General features: G+C 49.8%; 11 protein-coding genes across 11 annotated transcripts; 9 read left to right on the top strand and 2 right to left on the bottom strand.

Annotated features, from left to right (window-relative positions):
• Nucleotides 1-172: 172 nt before the first annotated feature.
• N7473_012679 (uncharacterized protein) lies at nt 173-2,775 on the bottom strand (the record flags this gene model as incomplete). The annotated part of the gene is made up of 7 exons (XM_057158618.1): nt 173-540; nt 607-1,118; nt 1,174-2,127; nt 2,185-2,359; nt 2,420-2,457; nt 2,516-2,570; nt 2,652-2,775. The coding sequence occupies 7 exons, from the start codon at nt 2,773-2,775 to the stop codon at nt 173-175; spliced, it is 2,226 nt and encodes a 741-aa protein (XP_057002572.1).
• A 416-nt stretch (nt 2,776-3,191) lies between these two features.
• Nucleotides 3,192-3,398, top strand: N7473_012678 (uncharacterized protein; the record flags this gene model as incomplete). Its single annotated transcript, XM_057158617.1, has 1 exon — nt 3,192-3,398. The coding sequence occupies one exon, from the start codon at nt 3,192-3,194 to the stop codon at nt 3,396-3,398; it is 207 nt and encodes a 68-aa protein (XP_057002571.1).
• Nucleotides 3,399-3,626: 228 nt separating this feature from the next.
• On the top strand, nt 3,627-6,233 carry N7473_012677 (uncharacterized protein; the record flags this gene model as incomplete). Its single annotated transcript, XM_057158616.1, has 2 exons — nt 3,627-4,791; nt 4,843-6,233. 2 exons carry the CDS (start codon nt 3,627-3,629, stop codon nt 6,231-6,233), a joined length of 2,556 nt encoding a protein of 851 aa, XP_057002570.1.
• Nucleotides 6,234-6,940: 707 nt separating this feature from the next.
• Nucleotides 6,941-7,954, top strand: N7473_012676 (DUF1295 domain protein; the record flags this gene model as incomplete). Its single annotated transcript, XM_057158615.1, has 2 exons — nt 6,941-7,566; nt 7,624-7,954. The coding sequence occupies 2 exons, from the start codon at nt 6,941-6,943 to the stop codon at nt 7,952-7,954; spliced, it is 957 nt and encodes a 318-aa protein (XP_057002569.1).
• Nucleotides 7,955-8,188: 234 nt separating this feature from the next.
• Nucleotides 8,189-8,557, top strand: N7473_012675 (uncharacterized protein; the record flags this gene model as incomplete). Its single annotated transcript, XM_057158614.1, has 1 exon — nt 8,189-8,557. One exon carries the CDS (start codon nt 8,189-8,191, stop codon nt 8,555-8,557), a length of 369 nt encoding a protein of 122 aa, XP_057002568.1.
• A 1,242-nt stretch (nt 8,558-9,799) lies between these two features.
• Nucleotides 9,800-10,039, top strand: N7473_012674 (uncharacterized protein; the record flags this gene model as incomplete). Its single annotated transcript, XM_057158613.1, has 1 exon — nt 9,800-10,039. The coding sequence occupies one exon, from the start codon at nt 9,800-9,802 to the stop codon at nt 10,037-10,039; it is 240 nt and encodes a 79-aa protein (XP_057002567.1).
• A 645-nt stretch (nt 10,040-10,684) lies between these two features.
• On the top strand, nt 10,685-11,590 carry N7473_012673 (uncharacterized protein; the record flags this gene model as incomplete). The annotated part of the gene is made up of 1 exon (XM_057158612.1): nt 10,685-11,590. One exon carries the CDS (start codon nt 10,685-10,687, stop codon nt 11,588-11,590), a length of 906 nt encoding a protein of 301 aa, XP_057002566.1.
• Nucleotides 11,591-12,191: 601 nt separating this feature from the next.
• On the top strand, nt 12,192-13,334 carry N7473_012672 (GNAT family N-acetyltransferase). The gene is made up of 2 exons (XM_057158611.1): nt 12,192-12,735; nt 12,870-13,334. Exons 1-2 carry the CDS (start codon nt 12,342-12,344, stop codon nt 13,100-13,102), a joined length of 627 nt encoding a protein of 208 aa, XP_057002565.1. The 5' UTR covers nt 12,192-12,341; the 3' UTR covers nt 13,103-13,334.
• A 649-nt stretch (nt 13,335-13,983) lies between these two features.
• On the top strand, nt 13,984-14,980 carry N7473_012671 (uncharacterized protein; the record flags this gene model as incomplete). The annotated part of the gene is made up of 3 exons (XM_057158610.1): nt 13,984-14,065; nt 14,138-14,380; nt 14,451-14,980. The coding sequence occupies 3 exons, from the start codon at nt 13,984-13,986 to the stop codon at nt 14,978-14,980; spliced, it is 855 nt and encodes a 284-aa protein (XP_057002564.1).
• A 185-nt stretch (nt 14,981-15,165) lies between these two features.
• N7473_012670 (fatty acid desaturase) lies at nt 15,166-16,917 on the bottom strand (the record flags this gene model as incomplete). The annotated part of the gene is made up of 2 exons (XM_057158609.1): nt 15,166-16,660; nt 16,724-16,917. The coding sequence occupies 2 exons, from the start codon at nt 16,915-16,917 to the stop codon at nt 15,166-15,168; spliced, it is 1,689 nt and encodes a 562-aa protein (XP_057002563.1).
• A 3,265-nt stretch (nt 16,918-20,182) lies between these two features.
• On the top strand, nt 20,183-21,385 carry N7473_012669 (uncharacterized protein; the record flags this gene model as incomplete). The annotated part of the gene is made up of 4 exons (XM_057158608.1): nt 20,183-20,199; nt 20,255-20,460; nt 20,521-20,835; nt 20,895-21,385. The coding sequence occupies 4 exons, from the start codon at nt 20,183-20,185 to the stop codon at nt 21,383-21,385; spliced, it is 1,029 nt and encodes a 342-aa protein (XP_057002562.1).
• Between the last annotated feature and the right edge of the window lie 16 nt (nt 21,386-21,401).

The raw sequence follows: 21,401 nt of genomic DNA, 5'->3' as shown, positions 1-21,401 counted from the left end.
CATTGAGCTTTATGACCATAATGCACCTATTACAGGGCTGAAACAGAAACGTACTAAAATATCTTTCTCAAGTCCATTAAACGTTCACATCATTAAAATTGAGCACTTAATAACCCAGCATGCTGACTCGCAGTTCATTACTTTTCGCCATTCTCCCATTCCATTCATACACTTAGACTCCACTGCGAATATACAATTCATCTTCAGGAATCGTCTCGCCCCTGATCTGTGTCTTCTCCTCTTCACTAATACTTGCCTCCGAGATCTCTGAGCCATGACGAGCCCGCGAGATATTCTTGTTGGTATCAAAAGACTCCTGGAAATACGACTGTCGACCCGTGATGACGTTGTCAATAGACAGGGATGGAACACTGGATGCTGTGGACGGACTGCGGTAGTGCCCTGGTCTAGTGGCCTGTGTTACATCGGGTTCGGGCGTTGATGGGGAAACTGGGGACCGCATTGGAGTCGAGGCTGGAGACGTAGCGGGTGTGTCGGAGACGACGTTGAAGGGTGTGGCGAGTTCGATGGGTGAGGAGTCTGTAAAGGGTTAAAAATTTATTCAACGCGTCTTCTTCTCTGGGGGCACACAGGGCTGTGGCATACCATGCATTTCATAGACTGTTCCTCCTCCTGATTCCACGGTTCGTGGCGAAACCGACGTGAGCACGGAATCTTGCACGGAGGACTCGTTGGCCCTGGACTCCAAGCCCGTTGATGTCGACTGTGGTCCAGGGATTGGAGAGGTTGGACCGCTGCCGTACATTAACTGACTCACTTCGGTGCTATCGGCCTCCCTTGCACCGCCTGTCTTGCCAAAGGTTGGTGGAACGCTCTCAGGACGTTGACGGCGTTGACGACGACGCCAGAACCACCACCCGAAGATGAGGAGGCCGATTACGAAAAGACCAACAAGAACACCGATCACTGCGGCAGCCCACTTGGGTAGACCACTGCTCTTGTGATCTGTTGTATCGGCGGTGCTTGTACTTGTACTATTGGAGCTGTTATAGGGCCAGTAGGTCTTGATCGTCTTGGTGTATTTCGTGGCAAAGATGGCGGCTAGTGAGGAATTGGTCCATGATGAGGGGGCGGTAGTTGTTGCGCCTCCGGAGGAGCTATAGAAAGTTTTAGCGAGAATGAACTGTAACCTGTGAGCTGGGTAGTAGTCACCGTCCACCGATCTTCGCCGTCACAATGTCTGGCACTTTATACTCGCTCCACTTCTTTGGATCGTAGTTATCCACAAATGTCAGATTGTTTAAATTGAAGTTGACAATGACGCCTCCTTCCAGACAGTCGGTTGAGCCAACACGAACGCCTCCAAGCGACAGCATCTGGTCTGGATATACTTTGATGCAGCGGTGTCCGCTGCGACCGTGTGTGGTTGCGCCGGTGTGGGCCTTGATCCACGTGAAGGAAGGCAGAGACAGAATGTAAACATCATCCGAGGGATTGTTGTCCAACTCAATGCCGTTGTACCCTCCATAGATGTAGATGTTATGCGAAGAGCCATCCGATGCGCTAGCCAAGACAGAGCAGAACTGTGTCAATTGAGGTGGCGTATCGCCTGTTGTGTTCTGCAGATACCACTTCTGACTCTTGATATCGTAGACGGAGACTGTCTCCATAAAGGTCGGGCTGACTTTCTTGGTCTCTGCAGTTTGTCTAGAATTCAGCCCAGTGTTTGGCCAGAACTGAACCGGGTTTATGACTCCTCCAATAGCCACCAAGACCCCGGAATCTGACACAGGCACCCAGACCAGCTCTGCATTTGAACGTCCTTGGATTTCAGGGGGGAGTGTAGCATTTGTCCAACTGGCGTCGCCCATCGTGGACATATCAACAGTGATCAGCGTGTCGGCTGTGACGTTGGAGTTGTACTGATCGTATGTGATCGGGCCCCAATCTTTTGCGCGCATACCACTGAAGTAGAAACCCAAGTTCTCGCTTGGTGCTGAGACACCGGCGCCGTTGGTGATAAACCGAGTGAGATTGGTAGGGAGGTTCTCTCTGTGCCAACCGGGCCCCCAATTATTGCGGTAGGCGCCATATTGGTAGCCTTCATATCCCAGAACCTCATTAGCAGGCGATGTATCACTGCTTTTGGTCAAGCGAGACAATCCTCTGTGATCATTAATTACGATCAGTAAATTTCATTCATGTTCGAGAAATGCGACAAACCCGTAGAGGTAAAACTCGTTCTGATTTGAGAACATCACACCATCCCTGTGATTGGGGGCCAGATTATTGGCAGTACCACCGGCGATTGTTTCATTATGAATGACACTCATGAAATCGGAAGTAGTGTTGAACGGCGTCGAGAGGTTGAGAGAATAGATGTAGCCCCCAAAATTGCCTGTTCGTGGTCAGTCTGGCCAAACTTGTCGGTCGCATCGCTCTTTCTCTTCAATCTTACCATCATCAACATGATTGACACAGCCATCTTCAAATCCCCTGCGATTGTCAGTCTACGACAGAGACTATGAAAGAAAAAGAGGAGGGCGAGTCATACTGCTGCAACCAAAGGCCGCCGCCGTCAAGGTAAATTGTGTCTTGGAGGATATTGGCTATCTCACGGTCAATTCCGCGGCACTCAAGGTAATTTGCTTCCTATGCGCATTCAATATGAGGACAACAACGATGCTCACCTCGCAAACTTTGCCAGTTGCACATAGTAAGGTTGATCTGCTTTAGCCATGATGAACACACAGCCGCTGCGCTATCCACGGTGAGCACCAACAGCGTCAACGGGGGCACGAAAGGAAACCTCATTTTGCAAGCGCTGGAGTCACAGCCGCATCGCCAGCAATCTCTGGTCTGTCGGTTTTGTTACGATGACCAAATACTCCACGGGACAGGGCGGACTGCAACAAGACGAGGGACTTTGCATGTTGCATGTCGCGGTCGCATTTATCCCGCTTTATCAAACTAGTCGGACGCCAGTCTGACCCCCTCCAGCCTTACCCTTGTCGGCCACTAGTCAGCTGCAGGTCGATGGAAGACGGGCAAGAAGGGGCAGCCAGGCTGCGCCTCGAGATGCGGCTTTGTTCACGTCTTCTTTTGAGGCCCTCCACTTCTTTGTTGTCCACTGTAAGGGAGTCTCCACATCGAGTCCCCGTGCGATACGCACGTAACGAACCGGCCAACGAGAATTGAGACCCTCGCTGCAGCCGGGCCTGACCCTAACCATGAACGGCCCAGCCCCCGGACCAAGACTGTCCAAGACTGTCGATCAGTGGTGGAGAGAGGAACACATCCAATATCTGTCGGGTCCGGCTGATTTCGCTGACAGCGTTTCTTTCATCATCATCGAGGTTTATTGGCTTGCATCCACTAGCGGCGGCCAGCCCGCCTCGTGTCCCAGGGCTTGCATGGAAGCTCAGGTTCTGGGCTGACCGACTCCGCACGATGATGGTGTAATCATTTCCAGCCGCATCGATTGTTTACAAGGCTCGCAGGGTAGCCATGCACTCTTTGAAGAAAAGAAACGAAACTAGCGGGGCCGTGCTGCTGGGTAGCATTTCTTCTTCGCCGGCTATCCCGTCTTCGTGCCTTCCTTTAGTGCTCCCTTCTACTCCGCAGATGGTCTCAAGACAGTCCTCGAAAGCTCGCCAGATAAGTCAATGATGAGGTTCTTGCCTGCTTGTCTGTCGTTGTGGGCGACTAGTGCAATTGCGCTATCAACATACAAGGCCGATGGCTCAATTCCAATACTGACCCCCACGATCCCTGCGACGATTCCGAGCGATGTGGAAGCGCCAGCAGTGACTCCTCGGGCCCTCGGCGTGTCCGCTGAAGCCCTTGGGTATGGGATCACAACCACGGTCACGATTACTGTTGGAATTACAATTGACATTGGGGAGACCGTAACATGCACCGAGACGGTTACTCAGAAGCAAACGGTCACCAGAACTATCACTGGCGAGAGAACCACAGTCACTCGGACACTCACGAATGTTTCGACGGCAACAATAACAGTTACAACTGGTGGCACGACCGTGACAAGCGTTTCCACATCCACGATTACCCAGCCAGGGTCAACAATTACCCAGCCGGGCTCGACCGTCACAGCACCTGGATCGACAATTACTCTACCTGGGTCGACTGTTACTGAGCCAGGCGCGACAGTCACTTTGCCTGGCTCTACGATTACTGAACCTGGTTCCACGATCACTGAGCCCGGATCGACTGTTACTCTGCCTGGATCGACTGTCACTGAACCTGCCTCGACGATTACTCAACCAGGATCTACAGTTACTCTACCTGGCTCGACAATTACTGAACCTGGCTCCACGATTACTGTCCCTGGATCTACGGTTACCTTGCCTGGATCGACTGTCACCGGGCCTGGCTCAACAATCACTGACCCTGGGTCGACAGTTACCCTACCCGGAGTCACTGTTACTGAGCCTGGCTCGACGATTACCGAACCTGGGTCAACGATTACTGAGCCTGGATCTACGGTTACCCTGCCCGGATCCACAGTTGAAACCACAATTGGTGGCTCGACTGTGACTCTCCCAGGCTCCACGATCACTATCTCAGGATCGACCATCACACTTCCAGGTACTACAATCTCTGGCTCTGTGATTACCATTCCAGCATCGACCATCACAATCCCGGCCTCGACAGTAACGACTACAATAACCCAGCCTGCAAGTACCATCACGCTACCCGGCGGGACCACCACTTTGCCAGGATCAACAATAACCTCCACGATCACATACCCGGCGAGCACAGTCACCATTATTGGATCTACAACAATCATCGACACAGTCACTGTCCCAGGTAAGTTCTCGCGTTCTCTATCTACATCTTCAACTTGACTAACAGAACTAGGCCCAACCGAGACAGTGCCTACGACAATTACCGAGACCATTCCTGGGCCAGGAACAACTCAAACACAGATATCCAGCAGGACGGTTACCAGAACTGTTTCACTATCTGTATGCTCAACCCTTGTTGCCAACCCGACGTACACGCCCGCAAGTGCGCTTCCAGAGGACTATACCTGGGGCTGCCCACCTGGTTATCTCTGTAAGCCTCCTCATACAGGTGACCGCGCTGGCTGTAATATTGAAGCTGGTCTCCCCGCAACTGGATATGTCTGTGCACCTTCAGAGTGTGTGATTACTCCTCCCTTGATCTTCAACCACTCGATTGAGGGTGGCCAGCAGTACAACTTTAGCAGAGACTACTACAATCTCGATCCACAGGAGTTCGGTCTGAATTATAGCATCTTCCAATATACTGAAGAGTATGTGGTGGCAAGCAGCAAGCGAAGCATGTTCGCCCCCCTCGGAGACATTTTCCTCAGCCAAAAAGAAAAGAGGGACTTGGACAACATCCCTCCTCTCTGCTACAATCCCTGCAACGATGCTGCTCTGGAGGTTCAAGCTCTTGGCAAGGTACCAGAGCTTTGCCAGAGTGACTCTGCCTTCGAAATAGAATTGGGCAATTGCGAGTCGTGCATCAGTCGTTGGGCCTCGACACCGTCGGATGTGTATTCACAAACTCTGTTGCCCTCATTCTCCCAGTGGCTCAATTACTGTGATGATGTGACAACGACTGCTGTCAGTACGACGACGACTGCTGCCACTACCACAGCACAATCAACACCAGCTAGCACTACTGCTCAGAGTACGGCTACTAGCACTGCGGCAGGCTCAACCAGTGACTCTACGGCGACCGCGCCGACGCCCACCGCCACAGGAGGAAGTACTCAGACGACTTCATTGGGCAGTACCCAAACTGGTGATTCGAGTGGATCCACGACCGGAAATTCAAGCACTGGTGACTCAGGCTCTGCTGGATCAACTTCCGGTGCTTCGGATGCGGGTGGCTCGACTATTGCTGGGTCTGGTGTAAGTGGCTCGATTACCGGAGCTAGCACCCTAGCAACCGTCACAGGATCAAACTCGGCTGGAGCAAGTGGAACATCTGGAGACAACAACACAGATTCATCCTCGGGCTCAGCGGGCACGGACTACGGTGCGACAGGCGTCGATGCTACACGCGTTGGAGCTACCGGTGGAAACACCTCTGGCAAAGCGCCCACTCCAACGAGCTCGCGTGGTGTCGGTGGCTCATCTGGCACATCTGGAAGCCATTCTGGCACCGCGAGTGGATCTGCATCTTCTCCAGCGTTCAATGCGGCTCCATCCGCGATGAAGGTTCCTCGTACGGGCTTATTGGGTCTCTTGTTGGCGATTCTCGCGTCTCTCCTTTAAATGATTAATGGTTACGATAAGTTCTACTTCCGGTCTATAGACCGATGATAATAATTACAACGATTCGCGGCTTCAATCATAGTCAAATCCACGTTTAGCTGTCGACTCATACCTAATATGTACATTTTGCTTTTCATCGATGGGCCACCGCCGGAGATATTTCATGTATGAAGAGGGAGCTTTCAGTTTTGCGGCCTTTAGCGTAGATCCAACAGGATTTGTGTTAGGATTTGCCCTTCATCATTCTGATTGATTAGGCAGTATTATTCAAATTGTGGGCAAACAAAAAGGAATAGTACGTTCGGGTAGCTCCAGTGGACAACCTCGGTCTTGCGCAAACATCACCTCCTTCTCTGCTATTTTAAAGCCCAATTATACGAGTCTTATGAAGTTGAGCCTCATTACAGCTTGGAGCTCATATAATTAAAGTTGGCCAATCAAACCCACAGAAAAAGACTCAATAACACGTCGGAATCTCAGTCCAGTTACATAAGTCTGACATCAACAATGCGCAATACGCATCTTTATAAGTCCTCTCGGCAATTCGCTGCCCTTTTGATTGAGAACCCTAGTAACCATTGTTTATCGACATCGAAAGCAACAGACCGTCCAAGATCATCAATATGGCGGGAGCTCCATCCTATTCGATGATGATCGATCCCAGGCCCCATTCAAGGGCCCCGCCTCCTCCAAGTCCCGGCTTCAAAATGACCACCGGAGACGTTGGAATCCTAAAATCGACTCTTCTCCCCTCATTCGGGCTCTACTCCGGTTTATCGATTACAGCCTATGCTGCTGCGCAAGCGACCGACCGTCTCGAAATCAAAGATTGGCTCTGGCCATCAGCGCAAGTCCTCAATGCCTGGTTGACTGCTATAGGACGGCCAATGTACGAAACCGGAATTACATTCCCCGATGCTTGGAGGGGTCTTACTTGGTCTGAAAAGCTGCTTCTAAGTGGCGTTACTATCTGGGGGACCCGGTTGTTTGCTCGCATCGTGAGTCGGTCTTTGGCTCGTGGGAAGGACGATCCGCGATATGAGGCGCAGAAGAAAGAACCCGGGTTCTGGAAAACAGCTCTGTTCAAGATCTTCCTCCCTGAGGCTGCGTTCTTGAGTTTTATCTCCTTGCCTATCACTGTGCCGTACTCCATGGGTGATACTACCCTCTCGGTGAGCACGAACACACTTAGCACTGTCCGCGCGTTGGCTGTGGGACTATTCAGCTCTGGCTTTGCGCTCGAGGTGATGGCAGATACTCAGCTCGAACTCCATCGCAAGGAGCGAGAAGACCTGTGCCGACATGGTGTCTGGAGCCTTGTCCGACACCCTAAGTATGTCTCCTTCTGTTCTGCACTCCTCGTTTATTGTCTATACTAATCCCTCTCCAGCTACTTGGGAGATACGCTCGTCCATTTATCTTTCCTCTTCATGAACATCACAGATTCTTTCAATCCGATTGTTCTACTTGGTCCGCTTGCCAACTACGTATTCCTTCGCTTGGTCGGCGGTGACAAGGTGACCGAGGAGAGCCAGGAGAAGCGCTACCGAGAACAGAATCCCCACAAGTACGAGCAGCTGCGTAGCTGGCGAGGAGAGAAGAATAGTTTCTGGCCTTCATTGAGAGACTTAACCAACCCTTGGGCTTTGGCAGTTGTGGGATGTGGTTTGATTGGTGTTGTAGCCGAAGAAGTTGTGCGGAGCAGTCTCACCATGCGGTAAATGTGTGAGAGCTTAAATAGATGGATATTATCTTCCTGAGTCTTAAATAAAAAAAAAATCATCATCTATCTATAGCACTGACTACCCGCACGTTATGATCCTTCAGTTATCACTCGGCGGCTGCTTACTCTAGTCGAATGCAAAATTGTGTATGGATTGTGGGATGAAGCCCTTCCATTGTTTAACTCATCTTTCGGCCACACGGGATACTCGGAATAAACTACGTAGACTACCATGCACTCTTCTAAGGAATATAGTTTCACAATCAAAGACAAGAAAAAGTCGACCCCCTCGGATGACCTCAATGCGAAAGAGACATATGTGGGTCCTAAACAGTTCAAGAACTACGGCAAAATTGACGGTGATAAGCAGCTCAAATATGCGTCTGAGTTTTGTGCGAAGCTTAAAGGGAAGAAGCTTAACGCTGGCGAAAAGACGATTGATAAGCAATACTTTGATGATAAAGAACGTGTCTGGTATTCATATCAAGTGGGCTGGCAGACTGGTTCTGATTGCGCCAGCCCTAAAGAACTCGACGCTGAATATCCCCTCGGCAAGGATCACAAGAACAATTGCGAGTCCCTAATGCGGTTCGCGTACTAGCTATGTGATAATGGTGGCCTTGGTGGATTCTACAAGGCTTTGGTTCGGACTGAAGAGACGGGCATTGTTTGTACACCTCGCCTCTGAGTCCTGACGAAAACCTCATTCTAGTTCGATGTTTGCTTAAAGAATGTATTTGTTGCTTTTTTCGCTCATTCTAAACTTCAAGATCCCTCACGAACGATCAGAAGCTTCTAGTAGGAAGCATTCACGTCTACCGAAAAGAGACAGGCGCACAGTGAGCCTGGAAAATAAGTCGCATCGTACGTATATAGCGAGAGCTACTCGGATTCGAGAGTCAGGACAGATATTTATTTAGACTCCAGACTCATCCAGGTTTTGGTCACTCTTTAGCTGTTAATTAGTATAGTTATGTTGAAATTTCTCTGTCATCCTACGTCAGGTGATCATTATTCTTGCTTTCTGCGTTCGGTCGCACTTTCACCTTCCCTCGAAGCACATCAGATATCAACGCGACTTGCCAGCCCCGACCAGAATGAATGCCTATGCATACACGAAGGTCAGGCGTCACGATGTGTACTCCTTGCTATCGTGAAATGAATTGCTGACTCGCTTTGAACAGGGATTGCTGGAAGATAAGACCTCTGCGATTGGCCTTTTACCCACACAATCACATGGAGGGTAACAATCCTTGACAGGCCTGTTTCATAGCTTCTGCTCATCGCATGAAGAGGCGCTCAGGAGCTCTTTGCCGTCCACACGGTCGGGACTCAGCCCGCCACAACGCCGTTTTGTGATCCCGAGAGGGTGTAGAGCCATGTTGCAAGCCAATCACAGAGCGCGAGGGGCACGCTTGTAAACAAACAATATGGGAATGCCGGCGCTGTAATCCGAACACACACAATAATCTTGTCACGTTTTTCACACTTCAAAAGAGAGGTGAGCAGGATCCGTGGGGCGAGTTCCACTATGGAGCCCCCTTTACTGATTGTGCACAGATCGCAGGGTTCGGATCTACGCGAGATAGTCTGGTTGATTGCCATGTGTGATTGAGGGGAGTCGAAAATCGATTCCGATATTCCTATCTCTACTGTATTATTGTGAGTCCCGGTATGCACTGGCCCCAATTTACGAGACTGAGGAAGGGAAAGCGACGCATCTACCATTCGAATTACCACACCATGTGGGTGAAATCGGCACTTCGCACGGCCTAGCGGGAATCGATTGCTCTCGAAGTACAGAAGTGGAGCTGTTATCCCGTGCAAAGAGCTCCACTCGAACATGTTCACCCACTCGATTCCGGGCCATCTGCAGAGTGCCAATCTCAATCTTTCGGTTGGACCCATGGTCGCTGGCCTGTCATGCACCATCCAGTGGCACATCCCGGCCATTCACTGGCTGTTCAAGAATCTAGTCACACCTGATGGCCCCATCTTTCACCCTACTGTCCCTCGAGAAGGGCCCAACACGGAGAGTTTTCCTGTCTCTGGCGAACGCAACTGGAGAGCTCGTACCCATTGATCGACACTCTCTCCGTGCTTGGATCGCGATCGAGACCTATGATTCCCCAAACTTCCCAAGCCGACCCCACCGTTCTTGACTGCTTCGCGAGAGCGCTCCGTGCAGATCCCAGCCGGACTGGACGCCACGCCAGGCTAAAGCTGTGTCCAGCTCCATTCAGGGTCATCGCCATCATTGGAGGCTTGCCCACCAATTCAAACTTCAGCCCGCGTGCGCGGGTCACTGACTCAACATCCGCTAGCTGATGGTGCTGGCCTGTCATGATTTGAAATTGGGGGGTCCTCTGTATCCGCCTGGCTGCCAAACCCTGCAGGTTTCATGCACCGAGTGTTGCCGTTTCAAGTAGTGAATCACGCACATCAGGACTCAAGCTGTGCTGAAAGGACATTCTTAGCTTTTCTTCAGGTCTCGGTGGCGGTTTAAAATATGCACTAGGGTCGGTGGCATCTGCACCTGTCACGCCGGGTACGAAGCTAGGACCAGAAAACAAAGCAAAACAGCCGAATAGTGTAACCGATTGTTGATCGCTCAGCGCCGCCAGCTAGGTACAAATGTAGACTCACGCCCCCTTTCTTTGGGTTGACGCGTTTTCGACCGTGACCTTTCGTCTGTTTCAACCTCTAATCCTCGACTCTGGGGACAACCATGTCGGAGGGAACTAGAAGTCAAAGCTTGTTGCGCCGAGTCATCGAAGCCGCTCTCTTCCGTGAAGACAGGACACCCCCACCCATGGCCGCACACGCTGCCGCCGCCGCTCAGCGCACCAACAGCGGGCTGTATAGTTTTCCTGGCAATGGCCCGCCCGACTTGGAGCAGGGAAAGCAATTTGGGAATTTGACCAGCAACCCCGAACATCTAATTCCACCAAACGACAAGCTTCTTATCTTTCGCGCCTTGACCGGCATCGACAGCGTTCCAGCTCTCACGCAAGGCGGACATCTTCTTCGAACCGCCCCCAATGTCGGCATCTACACGCGTGTTGTGACCAACGAGGGCAAAGCTCGCCGGGCCTTCACAATTTTCAATTACCTTATCAACATTTGTTTGGGCATTCAAATCGTTGTGGCTGCGGCATTAACAGCCCTTGGCGCTGCCAGTGGTCCCCATACAGCCATCACTGCCTTCGGCGCCATCAACACTATAATGGCCGGTATCCTGACCTACTTGCGTGGCTCGGGTCTGCCAGATCGCCTGAAGAGCTACCAGAACAAGTGGAAAAATATTCGAGAATATATTGAGCAACGCGAACGCGAGTTCTGTTTGGTGGGCTGCGATCTAGACGTGCAAGAAGAAGTCTTTATTGTGGAGAGCATGTACCAAAACGTGAAGTCGGAGATGGAAACCACCAAGAGCAGTGGTGATGGCAGACAGCAGCAACCCGATGATCCTAGAATCCGTCGCTCGCTTCTACCGACCTCCAATCACCTCAGCGGTCATCGGAATACGGCAACGCCTGCTCATCGGTCGGATGCACAGGCAATGGAAACACATCCTAGAGAAGGCGATGTCAGCCCTATCACAGTTCCCGAGCCAGCACTTGAGAAGCACTGATTCACGCTTACCGCAAAAGGGGAGGTGGATTATATTTCTCACGAGATTGACACAAAAATGAAACGCTTCGAAGGTTAGGGGCTGCCTCGAACCAACTATCTATCGCCGACTTTCGCGAGGGCTGACAGCAACATTGCGATCCAATCTGGCAGCAAAGTCGTGCGATTATAGCGCCCCAAAATAATATATACTTTTCTCTAATGCTCGGGAAATGGGCCATTTGATCGATGTTCGAACGCCTAATGTCACTACCATGCCACGTTGCCTTGGGGACGCACATACACTCATACCCCAGGCGTCCATCAATGGCGGTTCATCTATCAGAAGGTCGCCATTGATTATTTTCATGTTATTTAATGCCTAGATTTCCTATCAATGATTCCAAACTTATACCACATTCATTATTCTCATGCGTCATTTTCCGGCAGCTTCATGTCGAGCTGTATCTCAAAATGGGTCGCAAATTTACTCATTCAGGCAAAGTGCCAAAAACAGGGCAAACACGGCCGTTTAGTGATAAATTGATGACAAGCTGGTCATGAGTATAGACAATTTTCCTAACCCGGGAGAAGCCAACAAACCAGCTTAGCACCGGAAAAGTCTGCCAGCGACCCCGCTCCCGCCTCCAACAAATCCACCACGCAACACAAGAGGCGTGTCTAAGCCGACCAGCCCAAACCCAAAGATACACCTCGAACGCCATCCTAAACGTGGCCGACGGGGAGGCGCCCCTCCGAAATCAATTCATAATATGCCAATCATGGAGTCCGATATACAATTCGCCCAACCTACCGACGCGCCAAAGCTCGCCGAGGTGTTCTTCGCCGCCTTCTCTGACCGTTTCAACAGAACCATGTTCCCGGATAACCCGGATGTGCGCGCCTGGTTCGAGAAGAACATTCTCTGCGGCGAGGGCATACCGGATGACCAAATTATGCTCATGGTGACGGACTCCTCGAACCCTGACGTGGTGGCGGCGTTTGCGAAATGGGTTCGCCCCTCATCTGTGTCATGTGCGGATCACGATCGGCAGGCTGAGGCTCCAGTCGAGTGGCCCGAGAGCAGTGATGGCGATCTATGCGATCGGTTCTTTGGAACGATGGATGGGCATCATAAGGAGATTATGAAGGGGAGGCCTCATTATTGTATGTTTTTCTTTTTTACTTATCTTCTCATGTCTGCTTTTTTCCAATTATGGTGAAACATTGATGGTGAAAAGAAGTCTTCCCCTTGGAACCCCATGCACCAAGAACCAGTTTCCATGACTGACGTATGACAGATCTCGACCTACTAGGAGTTCATCCATCCTACCAAGGGCGCGGCCTGGCCTCTAAGCTGCTGCGATGGGGTCTCGCCCGTGCCGATGAAGAAGGCGTTGAAGTCTATCTCTCTAGCTCCCCAGCCGGCAGGCCGCTATATGAGAGAAATGGATTCCAAGTTTTGGATGGGCGGTTCTCGCCTTACCCTGGCTATGAACAAGTAAATATGATTCGTCCTGTTCAGAGTCAATGAGTGGATAGACATCATGTGTCTTCTTACTTTCTTATGGATCTATTCAATGTTGATTGAACTAAAAAGACCGCCAGCGGTGTTTGGATAGGCTTGGTCTAGTACATAATTTCACATATATTACATCTACGGAGGCTGATATTATTTCACAAGGCGCAATGAGGACAAACCATCATTCCATCGTCATTCGTAATCATAACCCCGCAAAGAAGATCACTTTGACTTTGCTCCAGACACCAAGCTTCCGGAAGCTCATGCTCCCGCCCGTAGCTCTGAGCTGTTCGATGAACGCCAACGTTAAAAGTTCAACAATCTGCATCAGAAGAAAAATCCGAAATATCATTTTCTTCAAAGATAATTGGCAGGCAAATCGCCTAAAAGTTCCATATTCCTTGATGGGTGGCAAGAACCCATCTTACTGATTATCAAAACAAGAAAGCGGAACCATGGGAAGCCACCACCAGTGAAGCTTTCATCCACGGCTCGTGTGCGGCCTTGGTCAGGTTTTATACAGCATAGCTGCTTTCTCACTTGTCAATGGTTGTTCAAGATCTTGATTCAAACGAACCATTCAATTTGAACTTGAGGTTGGTTGCCAATCATTATCACTCATCTCCAGGCCACAAGGATAATTTCCTGCTTTGATCTACTACAAGTGTCATAATTGAAGTCAAAAGAAACGACTGTCAGGTTTGCAGCCACAATTAGTGGCTATGGCTTACACATGATTGTCGTCAATGCCGTCAACGAGTATCGAGGATGTGAGATCTTCTGGGCCCAATAGAACATTCATGCGGGGTATATAAGGTAGGCAATAGAATGCCCTGCTACGAATTTTGACATACATTGGTTGTCATATAATCAAGTTACTTCATTATTCTATCATGTCGAACTTCATGCACAAGGTCAAAGAAGCCGTTACTGACCACCACGAGAAAGACGACGTGCCCACCAACGAACCTGCCGGTAAGATGACCTATTTCTTGTCATCACAAGATATCTGAGACAGTGCTATGATGCTGATGATCGTCTGTATAGGAACCCACCACACGTACAGATCCACCAACCCCTACAACAAGGACCCTGTTGCGGCCCAGCAGAACCCATCCATGATGAATGCCGAATCTGGAGCAGGAACTGGCCGAGGCTCTGGCAACCATGGTGCTGCTAGAGGACCTGATACATACGACACAACCACTACAGGGGCTAATACAATCAATGCTGGCCCTCACAACTCCAAGGTAGCCAACAAGTTGGATCCCAGTGTTGATAGTGATCTTGGTAAGTTCAATGAAACCTTCTTTTGTAACAAAATTATCGTTGCAACATGCTAATTCAGGGCATCTTCAAGATCACCGCGCCCAGCACCCTGGAACAAGGGGTGCAACGGGAACCCAAAATGTCGGCGCTGCGCCCCAGACTACGAACACCGGTAACATGGCCCCTGGCAGAGAGAATATGGCTCCCAGCGAGCAGCCCCGCGCCTTCGGCACAGATACTCATACATCCAACGAGGACAAGTACAACAAGGCCACTCAAGAGCATAAAGCCCACAAGCAGCCCGGCGTTCCCGGTTCCGGCAATCAGATGTCCAGTGAGGATAGCTACAGCAGCTCCACGCAGGAAAACAAGGCCCACTCTACCACTAGTCACACTACGCCTTGTCAGATGAAACCTACGGCTGAGGAGCCGGGTCCTCAAGGCCGTGCTACCCAGCCAGAGTTTGGTGGCAGTGCCGCTGGAGGTAGTAGCTATGCCCAGCCACCTGTCCGGGAGCAAGCTGGCATGCAGAACACCAATAGGACGGGTAAAGTCGATCCACAAGCCCAGGGCATGGGTTATCAGCAGAGTGATATTGGCAACCAGAGGAGCGGATATTAAGTGTGTCTAAGATTGTGGGTTACTGTCGTTACTGTTTTAAGTATGTACGTAGCTTTAAATATGGATGGACCATGAGTTTTTTGTTTAGTATAGCTCAATTTGATACTCAGAACAAAATATTTACAAGTAATAACAATCTCTAAGGGGTAATCCCAGAGATTAATCTCGGGATAAGCTAAGCCTGTTCAATGGGAATGATGATGATCCGAAAAAACGCCTTGCTCCGCGCATGCCTTGCGGCACTCCTCCAAAATCCTCGCCTGCTTAGCGACATCCGCAAGACGACCAATAACTTCCTTATTTCCATCAACGAAAGTAAAGACTGCGTAGGGAATCTTCACATCTTCGCAGAACTCCTTGACAAGCTTCTGCGTCTTGCGCAAGTTGTGGCGAGGAATGCGAGGGTACAAGTGGTGAATCGCTTGGAATTGGAGTCCGCCGTGGAAAAAGTCCAGCCATTCCGGGCAGTCCACATCCATTGTTGTCCGGAGCATTTTTTGAGGGAATGATTCCTGGGGACCGAGATCCGCGGTGGACATAGCGTAGTGAGAGAGGGTAATCTGCACGTGGAGTGGAGCAGTGACCATATGCGAGATGAGAACGAAAGCGACCTTGTTAAATAGACCGGGAATGCTCAGATAGACGACGCCGTATCCAAACCAAATCCAGAAGAAGATCTGACCGGCGAGCTCGAACCATCGGTGCCACCAGCCTGCGCCGTGCTTAGGACCGAGGCCAAGGTAGATATGCTCCCAGCTCAGGTAATAGAGATTGAAGCGACCAAAGAGGAGGATCGGGTAGTACAAGTAGTGCTGGTACTTGACAGTGACCTTAGCTACCGCGTCATATTCCATGATACGATCGTAGTATGTGCTGCGCAGACTCTTGAAGAAGCGTTGCGACACGGCGAAAAAGGGCATCAACTCGATATCGGGATCGTGCTCTGGGGCATTGGTGACGATGTGGTGGACATTGTGGCTTCGCTTCCACCAGCCAAGGCTGAGGCCACCCAAAAAGTCCGCGATAATCATACCAATCACAGTGTCTGTCTGGAAATCGTGCGTAATACCCATGTGGCCAGCATCGTGGGCAGAGAAGACCAGCTGGTGCCAGAAGCACCCGAGAAAGAAGCCAGACAAACAGAACCAAGAATTCTTCAAAAAGTAAACGAACAGGCCGAAGAATAATGAGTATCGGCATATTTCAACTCCGTAGGAGTAATAGTTGCAGTTGTAAAGCCCGGCTGCGCGAATTCGCTCATTGAGCTCGCGGTATTTTTGTGTGATGTTCTCTTGATGCTCAGCATCGAGAGGAGGATACTTGGATTCGTCCAACTGAATCTCCTGTTGAGTTCGTGCGTCGATCACACAGGTCTGACGTTTGGCTTCGGTTGTTGATAGAGGAGTGGTGCTGATCGAGGAGGATATCGTGGATACGGATAACCTGCGTCTTAGGCCGAATTTGTCGTCTGCGGCTTCGAAGATTGGTGACGGTGGAGCTGAAGCTTCCTCACTTGAGGCCTCAGAGATCAACAAATCATACTCATCTGTTGCTTGCAAGGCCTCGCAGTATGGGCGGAAAGTGCCACCTTGAATAGGTGGGAGGAAGTTGGTCCATCTTCCTTCGATTCGACCGATCTGGAATTTGTTCATGCGCTGGCGCGCTTCCTGTGAATGCAGTCTTTGGGTCGTCAGTTAGTATATACGATTTCGATTTGAAACAAGGAGTATCATGGAGACATACGCGTTGACCTCATCTGTGGCATCTTTGCCAACCATGTGCTTGATGGCCATGCCACCGCCAGGGTGAAACTTGATCCAAGCATCGAGTCTGAGTACTTTGTTGTCCACAATGATAATCAACTTATTCTCGGCAATCATGCCTTCGATCTCAGCCCTTGACAGGACATTGTCCCGTCCTTTGACTGAAGTAGACATGTTGATGGAAGTTGACAAAAGGGAAATTCCGCTTCGTCAAATTGTCAACTATATGAGCAGAAATACTCGGTAATAAACCATTAAAAAGAAAAGGATAGTTAAATTTAGGATAACTTTTCCATTCAATCACTAAAACGGTAAAACCATACGTTATGAGCTTGGTAGCACTGTGGCGCACATCTCCCTCTTCCCTTTTGACCAAGGGGCGAAAGGGGCAGTGCCGTCTCCAAAAAGCGATATGCGCCATGCGTGGCGAGGGCCGTGGGAAAGGGGAGTTAAGGTGGATACGGTACTGATTGTGCGTACGGCTTGTGGAGATACGAATACGCCAGAAGTGGTAGAGAACGTCGTACCAGCGGTCAAAGACTCAGATAAAAGCAAAGTGGACACCATTTCGCCGCGTGGAGTGTGACTTACCAGGGGCGAGGATGAATATGGGGTCGCTAGTGGACCAGCAACGTACGCGTATCCAAAGCCCTACGACGAAAATGACTCGCCGAGCCAAAACAAGCTTAAACTTTGACGGCACCCCCTGTCGCAGATTGACCCCTGTTGCAAATTAAAAGGCCAGATCGCTAAAACTAGCCTCTTCCCCGTTACCCAGTTACATGAGAGTTAGCTGGTCCCACACTTTTAGACGCGGGAGGTTGTACCTGAGGGGTATCTGAGAATTCATTCATATGGAACATTCGCGTAGTATCGGCTATTGCCGTTCGACGTTCTACTAGAGTATCGCCACACTATCTGGTTATCTTGGCAATCCCAGTCCACCAGAACTATCTATTACAGAGAAGAAAGTTTTGCAAAACGGCCGAGGTTGATGTCTCAAGAATAAACTAGAAATACTTAGCGTCTTTTAAGGCCCACGTTCGCGGAGGATTCGTGTGTGAGACAGTCTGTTATCGTAGATTCGTCGTAGCCTATGCGCTTGGACAACCCTAAGGGGACAAAGCTTTTCCACGTGGTTACATCAAATTTTCACAGGCAATGCCATTCAGGAGACAGGGTTTCTCTATGATGTTGCCTGATCCTTACTGGTTATTTGTATCATGATAATTGATGGCGAGATACAGTCTCCGTACAAAGGAGGGCATTGACCGCGGGGAGAACCGACCGTATACCGTATTTGTGGATTGCAACCACTTCAACCAGTTCCTGATCCGGTTAGTCGCCCACTCAAGAGTTAGTTACCTAATTGTCGCCCCCACATCGGGAGGCGAGTGGCTACGCAACCCTACGTACCCACGTACGTATTTTTATCCTGGCCGAGATTGGAGGCAAATTCTTTTTGCGTCTGTACATTACTGATGAAAGAAAAGGCCTATTTTGTATTCTGATCGGACAGCTGATTGCAAAGACGAGTGTTTACATCTAACGAAACCATGCACGTAGAGGTTTGTTACGCGGGCCGCTGTTGAGACAACGGTTTTCAATAACGATGGATTCAAAGGAATCAAATTTGGCTTTTTCTTTTACCCCTCTTGATGCTTGGCATTTAGGCGCAATGAATATCTCCCCTTTCGTAGCCGTTCAGTTCTCGCATCGACTTGCCCAGGCAGCAACCATTGCTCGGTATTTCATCGGCAAGACCATTGCGCCTGCAAAGCCATCACACCAATCTGATTGAATCCCCAAAGCCATAGCCCACCCTTTCAGCTCTCGCTTCCATTCTCACTGTGCTTTCAGATGTGTTAGCATTCAACGCGACGGTTAAATACTTTAAAAAGGCCTCCTCCATCGTACCGGTATTTGACCCTCGGGTTGGGATGATGAACCTAGTACAATCGAAATGAAAGTACCATCCTCTTTATTGAGCGCAGCGTCCTGGTGCCTAGAAACTGTAAAAAGAAAAAGGGATGAGCCGCCCTGTAGAAACAGCAAGCCCCAGCACTTATACGCTGCACTTACATCGAATTACATTCTCTCTGGGCTGGAAAGCAGCCACAGCTGGATTCGGAACGGTACTCGCTGCAACTAAAGGAAGCAAACCCTCGCATTGGCCTTGTGGGAGGAGTTTCTTATTACTTTGCCCACTGAATTACAGGCAATAAATCACCTATATTCTTGAAGCATAGGCATGAACTTTATATTGTAACTGTGATGAGAGCAAGTCCCAATAGTTATTTCCGGGAGATGATGGCTGGGATACTACTGCACTGCTGAGTTACATACTAGCAATATTCAATTTATTTCTTCCACAGAAATAATTCGCGCAAATAGTGCCTGCGCCAGCGATGCCTGTTGCCTAGTTGAACGTGCGGCGTCTTGGTTTAGCTCCGTACCTTGAACATCACGGCGCTATGTATTAATTTCCTCCTATGGCTTAAAGCAAGATTAGGCAAGACCAATAAAACTTACTGCAGGGCTTATATAGGTACCTGGATTTCCATGGTGCGGAGCATCTCTATCTAAAGGTGAAGTCTGAAGCCGCCAGATGGTGCTGCTGATGGGCTCTTCTTCCCCCTTGTTATGCTACTTATTGCTTGCAATACCAAGCCTCTTAATCAACATATTGCTGTTTGCTGTCTTTCAAGATGAGATTGTTATCTATCATTTGATAAACCAATTTGATGTGTCCCCGATTCACTCCTGTCGCAGAATCGTGTAATCTAGTGTTGGCGCCTTGCAGCCTTAATCTCTTAATCGTTTATCTGCGCATGCCTAATAGTGTCCTTCTTCCATTATTCTCTCTCTGACTCCCTGCTATATGTCTTATAACACATCCGTTATGTTCTTCATGATCCCGACAAATTTTCCAATCGCTATTTAGTAGACCATGTCCACTCAAAAATCATGTGTGCACCCATGTGGTGTTCGTCTCGCCTAGAAAGGGGCTCAAGATAAGGATACGATAAGGCTGTAGATGTAATAAGCTCATGGACTGAAAGGGAATAGTCTCTTCTTGCATCCAATGAGGTCTTGAGCTATCAAAGATCCAATCCCATGCATGAGATGCATCGCGGAACTAATGGTGGTGGGATGAAATCCCCACAGCCGCTTACAAATGTCACAGCAGTCTGCCCGGGTTCACTAGCGGGGTCAAAAGGTGAATCAGCAGGAATCAGAACACTTAAGGACTTGCCATTTTCTATATGATAGAGCTTGACTTGAATCCGATCTTATTTTTTACATCACATCGAAGCTTCCCTCAAATGCTTTTATCACACTTCGAGCGCGTCGGTACTCCTCTAACAACTCACCTTTATCCGCTATAATTCTCTGACGTCAGAGGCCTATCCCTCATTTTTGGCCGCTGTCTAATACGATGACTAAAATCTTTATGTACTTCCAACAACCCATCATGAACCAGTCGGACATTTTGCTAATCAGTCCATAGTACCGGGGCAACTGGCTACATTGGCGGTGACGCCCTTGCAACTCTACATGCCGCGCATCCTGAGTTTTCGTATGTCGCGTTAATTCGCAGCAACGAGAAGGCCGAGCAGGTCAAGGCTCGCTTCCCTAATGTCCGCGTGGTTCTCGGTGATCTTGACAACTCAGCTTTACTGCAGCGGGAGAGTGCAGCAGCAGACATCGTCCTCCGTGGGTATCCTAATAACTCAATAAAGGCCTCTTTGAAATCCAGCTAACACTCGATCCTAGACACTGCAGATGCATCTGATCATGTGGGGGCTGCAAAGGCAATCGCCGCGGGTCTGGTTGCTGGGCATACCAAAGAAAAGCCGGGTTACTGGTTACACACAGGTGGAACTGGAATTTTAACCTTCGAAGATAGTGACAAGGGGACGTTTGGGAACAAAAGGGATAAGGTTTACGATGACTGGGAAGGAGTGGAGGAGCTTCTAAATCTACCCGATCATGCTTTCCATCGCAATGTGGACAAGCTCGTCTTGGACGCTGCCGCAAAGCATGCAGATGTGCTTAAGGTTGCTTTAATTTGCCCTCCAACTATCTATGGTGAGTGCCGCCCCAAATGCCCTCCATCAAATTTTGAACCCTTCTCACTGTTTGAGTAGGACGTGGACGAGGCCCATGCTCGCAACGCGGTCGTCAAGTCTACGAACTTGCGAAAGTGACACTGCAGCTGCAGAAGGGTCCAATCATAGGTGCTGGACAGGCGATCTGGAACAACGTCCACATCCACGATTTAAGTGATTTCTATGCATTGCTCGTACATGCTGCGGTCGCAGGCCAAAACGACGATGGGATCTGGGGTCCAAAGGCATACTACCTCACCGAGAATGGGGAGCATCGCTGGGGCGATCTGGCTCAGTCCACAGCGGAGGCTGCCGCAAAGCTAGGTCTCATTCCAGAAGCAAAGGCGGAACCTATTGACTTGGAAAGTGCCAAGCAATATGCGGGCTTTGAGTCGCTAAGCTGGGGATTGAATTCTCGTGGGCGGGCACTTCGAGCACGTAAGCTTCTCGGATGGAAACCTTCATATCCGAGTCTACTAGAGGAACTACCCCAGATTGTTCAGAGCGAGTGGCAGCGACTGCAGGAGTAAGGCCTTTTGAAGACTT

The sequence above is a fragment of the Penicillium subrubescens genome, assembly GCF_028828155.1.
Source record: "Penicillium subrubescens strain IBT 31985 chromosome Unknown utg000011l_segment0_segment0, whole genome shotgun sequence".
Lineage (NCBI taxonomy): Eukaryota > Fungi > Ascomycota > Eurotiomycetes > Eurotiales > Aspergillaceae > Penicillium > Penicillium subrubescens.
Note: the sequence above shows the minus strand (reverse complement) of the source record. Positions and strands in the feature narration are given on the sequence as shown.

Bases quoted from the DNA above. Each gene is read 5' to 3' on its own strand.
- N7473_012672 (XM_057158611.1), top strand. From the start codon at position 12,342: ATGCCAATCATGGAGTCCGATATACAATTCGCCCAACCTACCGACGCG. The intron at 12,736-12,869 runs GTATGTTTTTCT...GACGTATGACAG, and splicing joins GAAGGGGAGGCCTCATTATT to ATCTCGACCTACTAGGAGTT.